This window comes from Eutrigla gurnardus (genome assembly GCF_963514095.1).
Source record: "Eutrigla gurnardus genome assembly, chromosome: 4".
Classification (NCBI taxonomy): Eukaryota; Metazoa; Chordata; class Actinopteri; order Perciformes; family Triglidae; genus Eutrigla; species Eutrigla gurnardus.
In genome coordinates, this window is record NC_139918.1 from 21,428,958 (window position 1) to 21,441,481 (window position 12,524).

Genomic DNA, 12,524 nt, shown 5'->3' on the forward strand with positions numbered 1-12,524 from the left:
CTCGTATGGATCCATTTAATAGATAATCTGATTTTTTTTTTCTTTTCAGCCATGCTAGTGACTCTAGGGGGGTCTGTCCGTGGGTCCAGCACTTAAGGCCTTTGCATACCGACTCACGTTGTGTCAATCACCAACTCTCTTACTACTGAATGACTTTGTTTAGTTTTGTGAATTTTCCCAATAAATATATATTAAAAAATGGATCGGACTCAGTGTGCAAGGTTTCTGTTGTTAACTAGACGAAAAAAAGGCATGCGAAATGGAATTAACTTTAGTTTTAATGCGTTCAAGGGGAATTATATATTATCTATAAAGGAGATTAAAAATAAAATTTGCGAGACTGGTCATGGTCAATCAAGCTGAAAATCAGTCGATCGATTGGTGCATCTCTAATAATATTGTATAATATTATCCAATAAAGTAACCATGGCCAGTTAGAATGAACATAAATATTCTTTCATTAAAATGTTATTAGGATATTTTTTGCCGTTTAGCTCAGCCAAGCCAGGATACCGGTATAATGAATCTATCCATCACCACACACTGCCTCTGCTGCTCCCTCATTACAGCCCACTTTGATTCATATGTCTATTTCTTCCCCTCATCAAACACAAAAAACATTTCCATACTTCAATATTTCCACATGATGATGATAAAAGCCATACTGTTAAGTCAGTGGCACTGTGAGCCTGAGCATGGTCAAATTGCATTTAATGCTCAAACACGTGATAGATCACAACAAGGCACAAGATTTGAAAACCAACTGCCCCACCCCCGCCCACATCTGGTGGTGGCGACTTGACTCCTTGGTTCACTGTAAATGGAAGAACTCTACAAGTTTAAACTTAATCCACGGTAGATCTTTTTTTCTGTTTCAGAGAAGACCACCAGCTACCAGTTATAGAAATAAAGAGGAATCTGTCTAAAATCTGAGACAATCCTCCTGCAGTATGGACACACTGGAAATCCAATCAGTGGAGTGATTAGATTGTGAGCCCAGAAGGGCTAAGCACTTAAGTGTTTAGCCTGCAGGACTGCAGGCTACAATCTTAACCATAACAGAGATCACTGGTTAGACACTGAGCTTACACACTCTCCTTTTAACCTTATACTGCCCTGTCCATCTTTTCAACGCCAGGAATAACGCAGTAATTTTGTTCTTCTGGTTTACCACTAGTAATGTTGTTGGGAACATTCAGAAGCTACACTGCTGCGATCGGATGGTTTTAAGTCTTTACTGCGGGTAAATTGAGTAAGCCATAGCATGCTTTTCCCGACCAAGCAAGCATTGCAGGGATGCAACTAGGGAATATCTTGTTTTTAACTGCAAATTATTGTTACAATTAATAGCTGAATTGTTTAGTCTTAAAAATATTGGAAAATAGAAAAACAAAGTGCAAAGTAAAAAAAACAAACAAAGATATTGAATTTGCTATGATAGACAAAGCAAATCTTCATATTTTGAGAAGCTGGATTTAGCAAAAATGTTATGTGTTCATTCCATTGCCCTAACCGGAGATCTCAAACCATGAACTGCAAAAAGCCTAGAGGTCTGTATAATCAGATGAGTGAGATAATAATACAATTTTCCAATCTGTTTCCCCCCATTTTCCAAAATAAAAGCAAAGACTGGAAAAAAGTTCACTTGTCAACAAATGCAGCTGATGCAGGGCCATAAACACCATTGACGACAGTGAGGTCACGTCATTAGTCTTTATTTTATTCATGTCCATTTTTCACACAAAGCCACAATTCATTCAGGAGTCAGAAGAACGGCGTGTGTGTTTCCCAAATTCCAGCTAATCTAAAAGGGATATTTACAGTCTTTATACCATACAAAACACCCTGAATTGAATTAGTAGAGTGCTTTTTTTTTTTATACAAGAATAGTAAAATATGTAAACGTTATGATTTTCATTGGACACTCCTTCAATAGGCCCCGTTCAATGGGAAAAAAGACGTTAAGTGGTGACTGTGGTTATGAAGAGGCTGACCTGTTCTTTCCTGGCTGGGGTGCTGTTTCCGGCGGCGGCGGGAAGCTGCTCCGGTTGGTTCTGAGGCGAGGTGGGTTCGGCTTTAGCTTTCCCCTTCTCTGTCTCCTTGTTCTCCTGCGCCTGCTTGGCCTCCGAGTCTGCGCCTGATTCAGTTGTCATGGTAAATCAAGCTGGGGTTGGGGAAAGAGGAGGGTAAAAAAGGAGAAGCAGATGAGTCAGCTGACCTTATGCTATGAATTGATGCACTGTTGTTTTTCAGCCCCGTGTAATGATAAGCTCCTCTCTAATGCAAATGCAGAGATGTTGTTGACGATATAGATTGACAGCAGAATAAAAAGTGAAATGAATGTCTGTGGCTTAGGTGCACTCAAGCCCTGATTTAAGTAATCTCAGTAGCTGATAATGGATAGTGCTTAGACTGCTATTGCCGTGAGATTCACAGTTTCTACACCATGTGAGAGCAGTGTTTAAGTCACTGCATGTTTGCAGTGCTCATGAAAATAATAAGAATATGATGGAAACAACCATCCAAAGAATCTGAACTGCACCAGTAGCACACGTCTTTCTTTGCATGACCTTCTGTGAATAGCAGTATACCAGCGACAGATGCTGTCCCAAGGGCCTAAATCTGTAACAAGAGGAAACATCTAATGGCCAGTTTTGCCAAACGAAGATGACAGACAGGACTGATCCCACTGGGGGCCCCTATGCTAACCGCACACATAGGCTTTGACATTGGGGGGGGTTGGCGTGTGTGTGTGTGCGGGACAGCACACTGGGCCTCTGCTTCAGGGAGCCTGGGGTTTGTAGTGTGGATGCCTGTCATTCTGCTGTTGGCCCGCTTCTCCCTGAGCTCTATTTATAGGGCCGTGTTTACTCCGGGGTGGGAGGATTCAGGGATCTCTAGACTTCCAGCTGGGGACAGCAGCCTCTGGATCAACAAAAGCAACACTGTGGGCCGAGGTGATCCCCAAAACATTTGACATGCCGAATGAAAAATTGCAACAACTTCAAATATGCCACTAAAAACAAAGCACAAAAATGGAAAACCATCAGCTATTGATTATTTTTTAAATGCCACAAGCAAGAGTTTGCTTTTTTTTTTTGTATTTGTAATTTGAAACCTGTCTCAGTCTTCAAAAATTCTTGAAGGCTTTCCGAGGACTAAATGCAGCCCACATGTGTAACTTCACATGTCCTTAAGGCCAGCACTAGCAGGCACATAACTGGAGTCCATGCACTCCGTCTCCATGTCTCTGTGTTGATTTGTTCATCTTACAATCCGACGGATGCATTACTTTAAAATACTTCAAGTTGAACTGAAATTAAGTTTTGTTGTCTCCTATAATGCCATAGGTGTGATCATTAGCATGTAGACTCACCAAAAGACTACAACATCTTGATTCAATATCTTGTGGTAATACCGCATGTAATGCAGAATGATACATTACTTAAGTAGGGAATTATGTTTTTGAAAGCCAAAGGAAAATTCAACCTTGATAATGAGCAGTGGGATAACTTAAAATAGGATTAAAATACAACGCCAAATCAAACTTTGCCAAGTAACAAAAACACACTCCAGAACAGAGTTGTTCATTTTTTTAAAAGGATAAAAACAGCAGTGAGTCTGGATTTGGAAATGTCGATTTCTGCCCTTGCTTGGTGGAACATCAAGAGTCAGTGAACACAACATGTTGATCAACCTCTCTTATGCCAAGATATTCAGGTGCTATAAAAAAAAAAGGCCATAAAGATGGCAAAAGTATATTAAAATTACAGGCCTGACTAGTGGAAATGTGAATGAAGTGATGAAATCACATGATCCAAGTTTCAACGTGTGCAAGTGAGGATATCCAAGGCTAAAAGACCACTAGGGATATTGAAGGACAGTCCTTTCACAACCGCTCTGCTACTTTGTCGTGTCACGTTCGGCAGAGCTGAGTAGCGGCTCAATAATCAGTGATGGCTGCACAGCTAACCTTTGCTTCTTTTTACACCCATATGAAACAGGAACTATGGAAGGAGGGGAGGAAAGGAACATCTTAGCACCATAGAAATGGAGGAAGAATACGTTCAGTCACTGGTGACAGGCACTCTTCACAGGCCCACATAACAGACCACACAGTAGCCTTGTGTGTAGCCCTCGCATGGACTGGCACATACATTATCCATTCAGAAAGCCGTATTCACAACTCATTTGGTGTCCCAGATTACTGCTAGTATACAGGAGCGGCATATGATGCTACCAATATAGCTTTATCATATCGACTACAGCTTAAAGCTAAGCATTTGTCAGATTTTCAAATAAACAATCACATGCTTTGCTGCTCTACTACTGAATAATATTGCATAACTGTCGATGCTTTTCAGGAAGCACAATATTTAAATTAAATATTTCCGTGCTCCAGAGATGTCCTGGCCTACACATTGCTTCCTACGGACATAAGAAAACATCTTTAATTGGTAAAGATCCCCACAAAAATCACACCATAACCGATTTAACGAAAAATTATGTAAAAATGATCAATTACTCCGATACTGCAAATAAATCATCTCAATTAGATATTTTTTTCCACAATCATTCAGCCATATATTTTCATTGCTCCTTGCAAATAAAAAGAGGGAGGTGCCCAAAAAGCTTTGATCATAGAATCGTTGTTTCAGTCAAGGTATTTTGCCGACTGGGAACCGGATCCAAAATGTAACTGGCTATCGTCACCCACCACCCTAACAGGCAGCCACGCACATGCTTCTCACATCTGTACATCTAAGAACTCTACACTTATCATGAACAGCCACCATGACTGAAGAAACTGAAGAATGGTGAGAAACGCAAACATTGGCTACAGAAAATGCAACACTACAAGAATAAGCAATTAGTGTCAAAGATGCCATCAAATATATCTGTCAGATTACTACATTTAACAGAACTATTCACTTGACTCCTTTCTGAGTGCAGGTAAAAATCTCATTCTTATTGATGTGAATAACAAGGAGGGACAAGGAGAAACCTGCTATCACTTGTCTTCCTTCAGAAACAAACTTTCCTCAGAAGAACAATTACATAATTAATACTACACTCCTATTTTTTCTTTCCTACACAAATTAAAGTAACCTACAGTTATTTGATCCCACTGCGTACCAGTACACAAAACCATTTAATCAGAAACCAAATCACATTCAGACAGATTGGTGAGCCAACCCATTGCAGTGGATATTAATTCCCGTGCTAAAAGCCCAGCAGAGGTTTATCAGTATGTAGCTGCATTACACAATTGATCACTGATGCTGAACACTGTGGTGCTGCCCCATGCATGCAAACGTCCATTTTAAGGTCCATTTGTGATTGTAATGCATACTGTTGGAAAGTGGCCTGTGCACACACACCCACACACGGGAGGATGAGGGATTGCCATCTGTGCTGAGTGCCATTAGCCGGACTACACCACAGCTGGGCCGATTCCCCGTCACCCCGGCCCCCACACTCATAACCCCCCCAGGAGCTAACGGAGGTTACATGGAGGGGAATGGTTGGCGTTTTTTTGTATTTTGACACGTCCAGGCCCATCCCGAGCGGCCCATCCCGAACAGGCCTGCAGCATCTGATGAGACCCCTCTACATGGCTGCAGGGCTGACAGCTGTCATACACACAGAAACCCAGCTACTGTAACTGGACACCACATAGCTGGTCTGGCCACTCAAGTGAGACACCTCTGCTGAAGGGCTACAGATCCCCAAAGTGTTGCAACTAAAAACAACTAAACAAAAGTATCAATATATCTTATAATGAATGTGATGTTCCACTGTAAGGTGAGCTATGTCCATTCCTACATTTGTAGTCACTTAACATTTACATTAGATTTGAGGCATTCAGTGAATATTTTCAACTGCAGTGACATACAATGCAATAGATGCAACATTAGCTCTGCGTGCACCGACTATAGGGCTGCCCCCTCTAAGATTTCTTTAAAATCGACATCGAAAGTGGAGGTTTTCTGTGATTCTTTGTGAAAAAACTCAGATTTACAGATGTAGATAAACTATGATGGACATTTTTCTTGGTTTAATGACTTGTTCATGCAAAATAATCAAGAAAATAATCACCACACCAATCCACACTGAAAATAATCCTGCAGCACTAGAATAAAGTTACACAATTAAAAAGAGAAAAGACTGGCATGGACAGAGCTAAAATTTAACTTGATTGGACAGTAAAGAGGTGGCAACAGTATGACGCCGTCCAACGCGTCTTCCCTGTAGTCAGTCCACCTAAACTGGTGTAACCAGCAATACAAGGGGGATCTCATTGTTAGTCTGACTCTAGTGAGTTTTACCTACAACAAGCTGTCATAATGTTTGTTTCTCAACAACATCTCGCAGCTTAGCAGTGTAGTGTTGCAAGTAACAATTTAAAAAATGTAAACAGCTAAACAGATCTGTTTTCAACCTCAGCGGGTTCAGCCAGAATATTCTCCAGCTCTGGTGCTGCACAGTGTAGAGGCAACTAATTTTTCATTTATAGAGCCAACACAGCCAACCAAAAACGAAAGCTTCTATAAAAATACCAAGCTGCATAAAAAGTAAAAGTAACATCACTGATGCGTTGCTACCTCATCACTTAAGTAGTGTTGGGATAAAGACATATTCTGCATATATGCTCAGGTGCCAGTGTATTAGGCATACTGAGCTAAAATGCAATTTAATACAACAATAAATCACCTAGGTGTACCTAATTAACTGGAAACTCAGTTTACAAGCCATTCAGATCATCCACTATTAAATGATGGTGGTTCCATGTCAACAAATAGGTTTTTACATGTTTGAGGTTTTTTTGTTTTTGTTTAGTAGCCATCTCAGAGACTTTTCAAACACGTTTTTGCTGAACCCTAGTAGACTGAACCAGACTAGACACTCCATAACTCAACAGCAGAAATTGGGGAAGGCAGTCTGTTCGCATGAAGGTGACTCCAAGCTGAGAGCACTTTTGCTGAGGAGGCCATAAATCCTATCTGCTTGCTGCATTTACATTCTTAGCATTACTGTCACTCGCAGCAAAGCACTCAGGGATACAACAGACAGACCAGCAAACTAATTGTTATCTCAACTTGACTGTGCACTTTATTATTCAACACAATCAATATGTCTTTGTTGCCATGAAGTCACTTAAGGCCAGGCACAGACATCCCCAATGAGTCTGGGAGGGTAAACACCTGGAATACATATAGCAGGACTCAGTTCAGTTGTATAGCTTCTTTGACAAATGGAAAATCCTCAGCTAATGTCAAAGATCAGAACTAAATCTGGGAGCTAATAACTTCTAATACTGTGGCTGAGACGGGCCAATAGGTATTAAGCATTTTATGAGATTAGCAAAAGGTAATCAGTAAATCAGCTGTGACTTGATTACTGATAATGTCGGCAGGACAGCGTCGTGTAAAATAGGTTGTTGACATCAGCTGGTGCATCCCTACACCCCAATCACAGTGAGTTGTTTTAAAATTCCATCCTAGCCAAAGGGCTATACACTTATGAAATAGGACAGCAACTCATAATTATCACAATTTCCCAGAGTCTAAGTTGGGGTATTTCCATTATCACAAAATCTGCTGATTATTTTGTCAATTCATCATTTGGTCTACAACATGTGAGAATATAGTCTGCGGTGAGTCTGAGGCAATGTCATCTGTTTCTGTTTACCTTTACGTGACCCCATTGTGTTTCAGTGGTTCTCAGTAGCAAGTTTACTGTGACCTAATCATATCATTTGTAGTTTGTTTTTTTTCTTATCAAGGGTCTACTGATAAAGGTCATCCTTGTACTAGAATTTCTAAAGCCCCCTGAGATACATTTGTGAATTTGTGCTGTATAAATAAAGCTGATTTGAATTGACGCTAGGTTTGGCAGATAGATCTTCATCATAAATATCAAAGAATGTCAGCAGTGTTTAAAGCACACGTAGAACAGAAATAATCATAATCATCCCAATATTCAAACACATTGTTAACAGGTTATGTTATTTAGACTATGATTTAAAAAAAAAGATATACTCTCAATGACTGTACTACGGAAGCCTGCAAACGAGGCCCGCGATGTTGCTGCCTTTCGATGCTACTGCAACAACAGCTTACTGTGCATCTTAATTAAATTGTCCAGTCAGGCTCTGGCCATTGCAATTCGTGCTTACAAGGATGTCAGGATGCTAAAAGTGGATCCAGACCGTGTCATCCTGCCCCTAACCACGCCTACCGCACTGCAGATCAAAAACACCCAAGTATGTCGTCTTAACCTTCCGACAATTTAACCATTATAATCTATTAACTGTCCTGAAATGTTACCGTGTCCGCCAGTGACTCAGCGCTGTCCTTCACTGATGAAAACGGTGGCGGTTAAGATGGGAAAATCCATCTCTATCGCCCCGTTTTTGAAACCCATTTTCCACATTCAGCGTCGAAACTGGAGCACATTAGCGCACGGTACCTTGTTGCTTTGAAATATCCGACTTTTAGCTTCAAAATAACGGCCGCTGCAGGCAGCCCATTCAGCAAAAACATGTCGCTACGCTGTTATTACGCACCGTAATGCTACCATGCTTAAACGACGGGATAAAAAAAAGGTTATTTTTCCGACACGGTTAGCCACGTACACTCGACTTTTCCGCCCGACTACGTTAGTGTATTTTAATGTAAATTACCTATCATCGGCCACGGGTGTTGCGGTCAGACGCTCCGAATATGGCGAGAGGAAATATTACAGAGAATCGAACAAACCGGGAAGCGCGCGCGCGTCTCATGGGTCGTAGGGCGGCCTCGAGGGAAAAGATGAAAGGAGAGAAGCAGCAAAGGGAAAAGGTGTATTACCAGGTTTAAACCGTCCTCGTTCAGCTGGTTTACGCGAGCTGTTGCGTTCGTAGTGGGCTTCTGCTTCCTGACAGCGGTGCTACTACTCTGCTGCAGTTCCCCCTTTCCACCAGCCTATCAGGCTTCCCCGTGCAGCTGAGTAGAATTGTGGGATATCAGTACAGCCGGGGCATTATCTTAGCAGCCCCCCCCCCCCCCCCCAACACACACACACACACACACACACACACACACACACACACACACACACACACACACACACACACACACACACACACACACACACACACACACACACACACACACACAGTACTCAAAGTGGAGTATTGAGATGCTTGTACTTTACTTGAATTAATTCTTCCAATTTCTACAGCTAAAGTCAAGCTTACATTGCACTAGAATGGAAACAATGAATCAATTGATCAATTAGATAAAACATTTCATAATTTGCAACTGTTGTAATAATCGATTAATTATTAATTAAAACAAAAACAAAAAATAGGATTTGATGCTTTTCTGTCTCTTGTGTAACAGTGAACAGAATATCATTGGATTCTGGATTATTGGTTGAACAAAACATGCAATTCGATTAAATCCCTTCAGAATTGTTCAGTTTCTCTGATTGTATAGCCCATATGAATGATCGAGAAACAAGTCCACAGACTGATCAATAATGGAAATGATGATTTGCTGCATATGTAGATGCCACAAATTCATGAAAAGTCAGTAAAAGTATGCTACAAAAAAAGTAAACGAAAACAAATCATGTTTTCAGACCATCATTATTTACAACCAAATTAACTGAAAAAAACATCACTTACAAAACATATAGCCTACCATACAATGCTGGAGACATCAGCATAAATTGATTTATTCTTGCTTTGTTTCCAGACAAAAAAGTAGGCAAACTTAAAACATCTAAAGAGAACAACCATTCAAATTTTCGTTCACCAGCATATTTCAAATTCTTAAAATGTTTCATGATGAACTAATGAAATAGGATCCATTGTTGTACATTAAGCTACTAAACGGTATAGAAAGTTGTTAAAAGTAGCTTATCCTGGACCAGCCACAAAAAAAGCTTATCGAAGACAAAAAGCATTATACAAGACATATTAAAACAAGCCAATATAGTGCACACATGAACACACACACACAAACACACTTACACACACACACACACACATCTGCTGCCCTCGTCGAGGTTCATACATGTGGTTGTGTGTGCACAAATGCAGACATAAAAGCATGTTTTTAATTAGTGTCTGGGTTGTTCCCTCTGGGGATTTGAGGGTTTTGCCTCCAGCCTCCCAGTGGGAACTTGACCCAGCTCGGTCACCCATTTGACTTTTATTTCATCTAATTGGTTTCATGCTCAAGTAGTATGCCACATGCCAATACATTACAGTACACAATGCAGATATAAAACACACATTCGTGCACTTCACGGCTTCAGAGAATTTTCTGCTGCAGCTGTACACAAATTCCATAAATAGTGACGGATGCATAGCAGGCATGCTTTGCAGAAAATAGAGGGTAAATGTAATAACACACAGTGCAACTCTTATATACAGCAGGCAGACAGCAGGCTCCTCATTCAGCCTCTAGCTAATTGTAACACAGCTCATAAAACAAGCACAACAACAACGAATGTTTTACATTGAAGACATACAATTCACAATACCATCCAAAGGGGATTGAGCTCCTTCACGTGCAAGTTTAAATTCCTAAAACACCAACTTTACAAGCAACCATCATTGAGGTTAAGCAGTAAAAAATATTCTTGCAACCCTCGACGCTGGGAGGAGAAATAATAGCCGAGAAGGGCTGTCAGGAATTTTTTTTTCACAGTGACACTGTCATAACTCACGGCAGCGTCCTTTCGGAGTCTAATGCGATAGTTCCCGTAACCATAAAAGGTCTAAGAATGTGTTTTTATGTGGGCGACAATATGAGAAGAGGCAGCCATACAGCTTCAAGGATCATTACGGTAGCTCTTGTGACCCTGTAATACTTGCGCATTAATAATTTCACATACTGTAAAATCCAACATTTCTCCAAACAGGTTCTTTCACTTCCCCTTTCATGTCATCTTTTTAAAAGGACAGACATGATGAGCTAGACCACAGCACGTCTCTCTGAGAATACACACTGTATATTAAGTAGTAACAACTAGGATGTCTGTCCTCTGCACAGCCAAACAATAGTCATCTACATTTAGAGGAGGTGGAGACTGGTGCAGTATTGTCATGAGCAGACTGGTTGTCTGAGACATTGCTCATCGTGGGCCGTCTGGCCAGTGGGTGCATTAAAGACTCTTTAATTGAAGATGAAGGATTAGCTCGTCTCCAAAAAAGGGAATATCAATGTTCACATACTGGCATCATTAAAAGTCTCTACTTGCAACGGAGCTTCAATTGATGAATATGTTGGTCAATTAGATGTATTTTTAATGACTTATGCAGATTAAGTCGGGACAAAAACATTAAAGAAACCAACAAAAACACAAGACACAAGGCAGCTACTAAGAGCCAAAGCGGCACAACCTATGAAATATTACAGTATAAGCTGAAAAATATTAACACAAACTTCTATTTTCACTCAGGACTTGTGTGAAAGTGTGCAACTCCTAACCAGGTTTTCTCTTTTTTTTCCTGACTGATAAAAAGGCATTCGTTTTCACTTGTTTTCTAGTCTCTATCTTCCTATATTGTTCATGTAAAATGTTGACAATCTCCACTGCACAGAAAGTGTTTACCCACTGTACCTGATTGACAAACAATCTCTGGAAAGTTTGGATTAAATGGAAATTTCTTTAAGATAACTGACGTGGTGAGGAAATGTTTGCCCCTACAGAGATATCTAGCATTCAGCTTCTACTGTCTATGAGTTCTCACTCTCTGTATGTATAGTGACCTGCCGATAAATGTGAGTGCAAATCTATGACTCTTTAGAGCCTCCAGAAGAGCCCTTGGTCAGCAGAATGATTAATAGCACACAAGACAGACAACATGTGATCTCTGTACTCCACTTAGCTTATGTGGCTGCTTAACTCTTCACTTTTTTCTGCTGCGTACAGACACTTAGTTCCTGTGCAGCTCATCCGCTCCGAAGCCCGACCTTGAACTCATTTAGCCTTGAACACAATGTCTTTTCTCGCAAGTATTAACATAATTTTGGAAGGTTATGTTTTCCCTCTCACGCAAAATTCACAATCAATGCTGCCACTGTCTCTTTAACTTTACACTATTATAAAAAACTTACAGGAGGGAAGTTGCATTATACGGATCTTCTGCTTACACAGCAATTTGGCACTTAGCAAATCAAATTACATTTTTTTATAAAAAGAAAAAAAAAGGTAATACTGCAAGGCCAAGTTTTGGAAGAACAAAAAACATAACATCCTGATGTGAAAATATGTATATACTCAAGTCTCTTAAATCCGTAACCTTACGAACCTCATTACAGCAATCTAATTTCCAGTGCTGCGGTCAGAACAAGCAAGCTGGCACCTCATCAATACATAGTTATATTGAAGCATGTCCCTTATAATACATGGCAAATCACCCATGTGATCCAATTATTAAAAAGCAAGTCCAGGCCAGCATTGCCTGCCATCCACGGGGCCAGGGGGGAAATAACTGCTGTTCAAAAAAGATCTCTTCCCAAACA

The 12,524-nt window shown here is 40.5% G+C and overlaps 2 protein-coding genes across 4 annotated transcripts in view; one reads left to right on the top strand and one right to left on the bottom strand.

The window, feature by feature from the left end:
* LOC311013017 (band 4.1-like protein 3) overlaps positions 1 to 8,987 on the bottom strand; it is a 35,411-nt gene extending 26,424 nt beyond the window's left edge. For all 3 annotated transcript variants that reach the window (XM_084008875.1, XM_084008874.1, XM_084008873.1), the window contains exons 1-2: positions 8,853 to 8,987; positions 1,995 to 2,164 (exon numbers count right to left, since the gene is read on the bottom strand). In XM_084008875.1, coding sequence (XP_083865001.1) covers positions 1,995 to 2,153 — 159 coding nt within the window. In that variant the 5' untranslated portion in view covers positions 2,154 to 2,164; positions 8,853 to 8,987. The remainder of the gene's footprint in view (positions 1 to 1,994; positions 2,165 to 8,852) is intronic.
* The window catches only part of rab31 (RAB31, member RAS oncogene family), a 188,389-nt gene that overhangs the window by 108,385 nt on the left and 67,480 nt on the right, over positions 1 to 12,524 (top strand). The gene's annotated exons all lie outside the window — the stretch shown is intronic.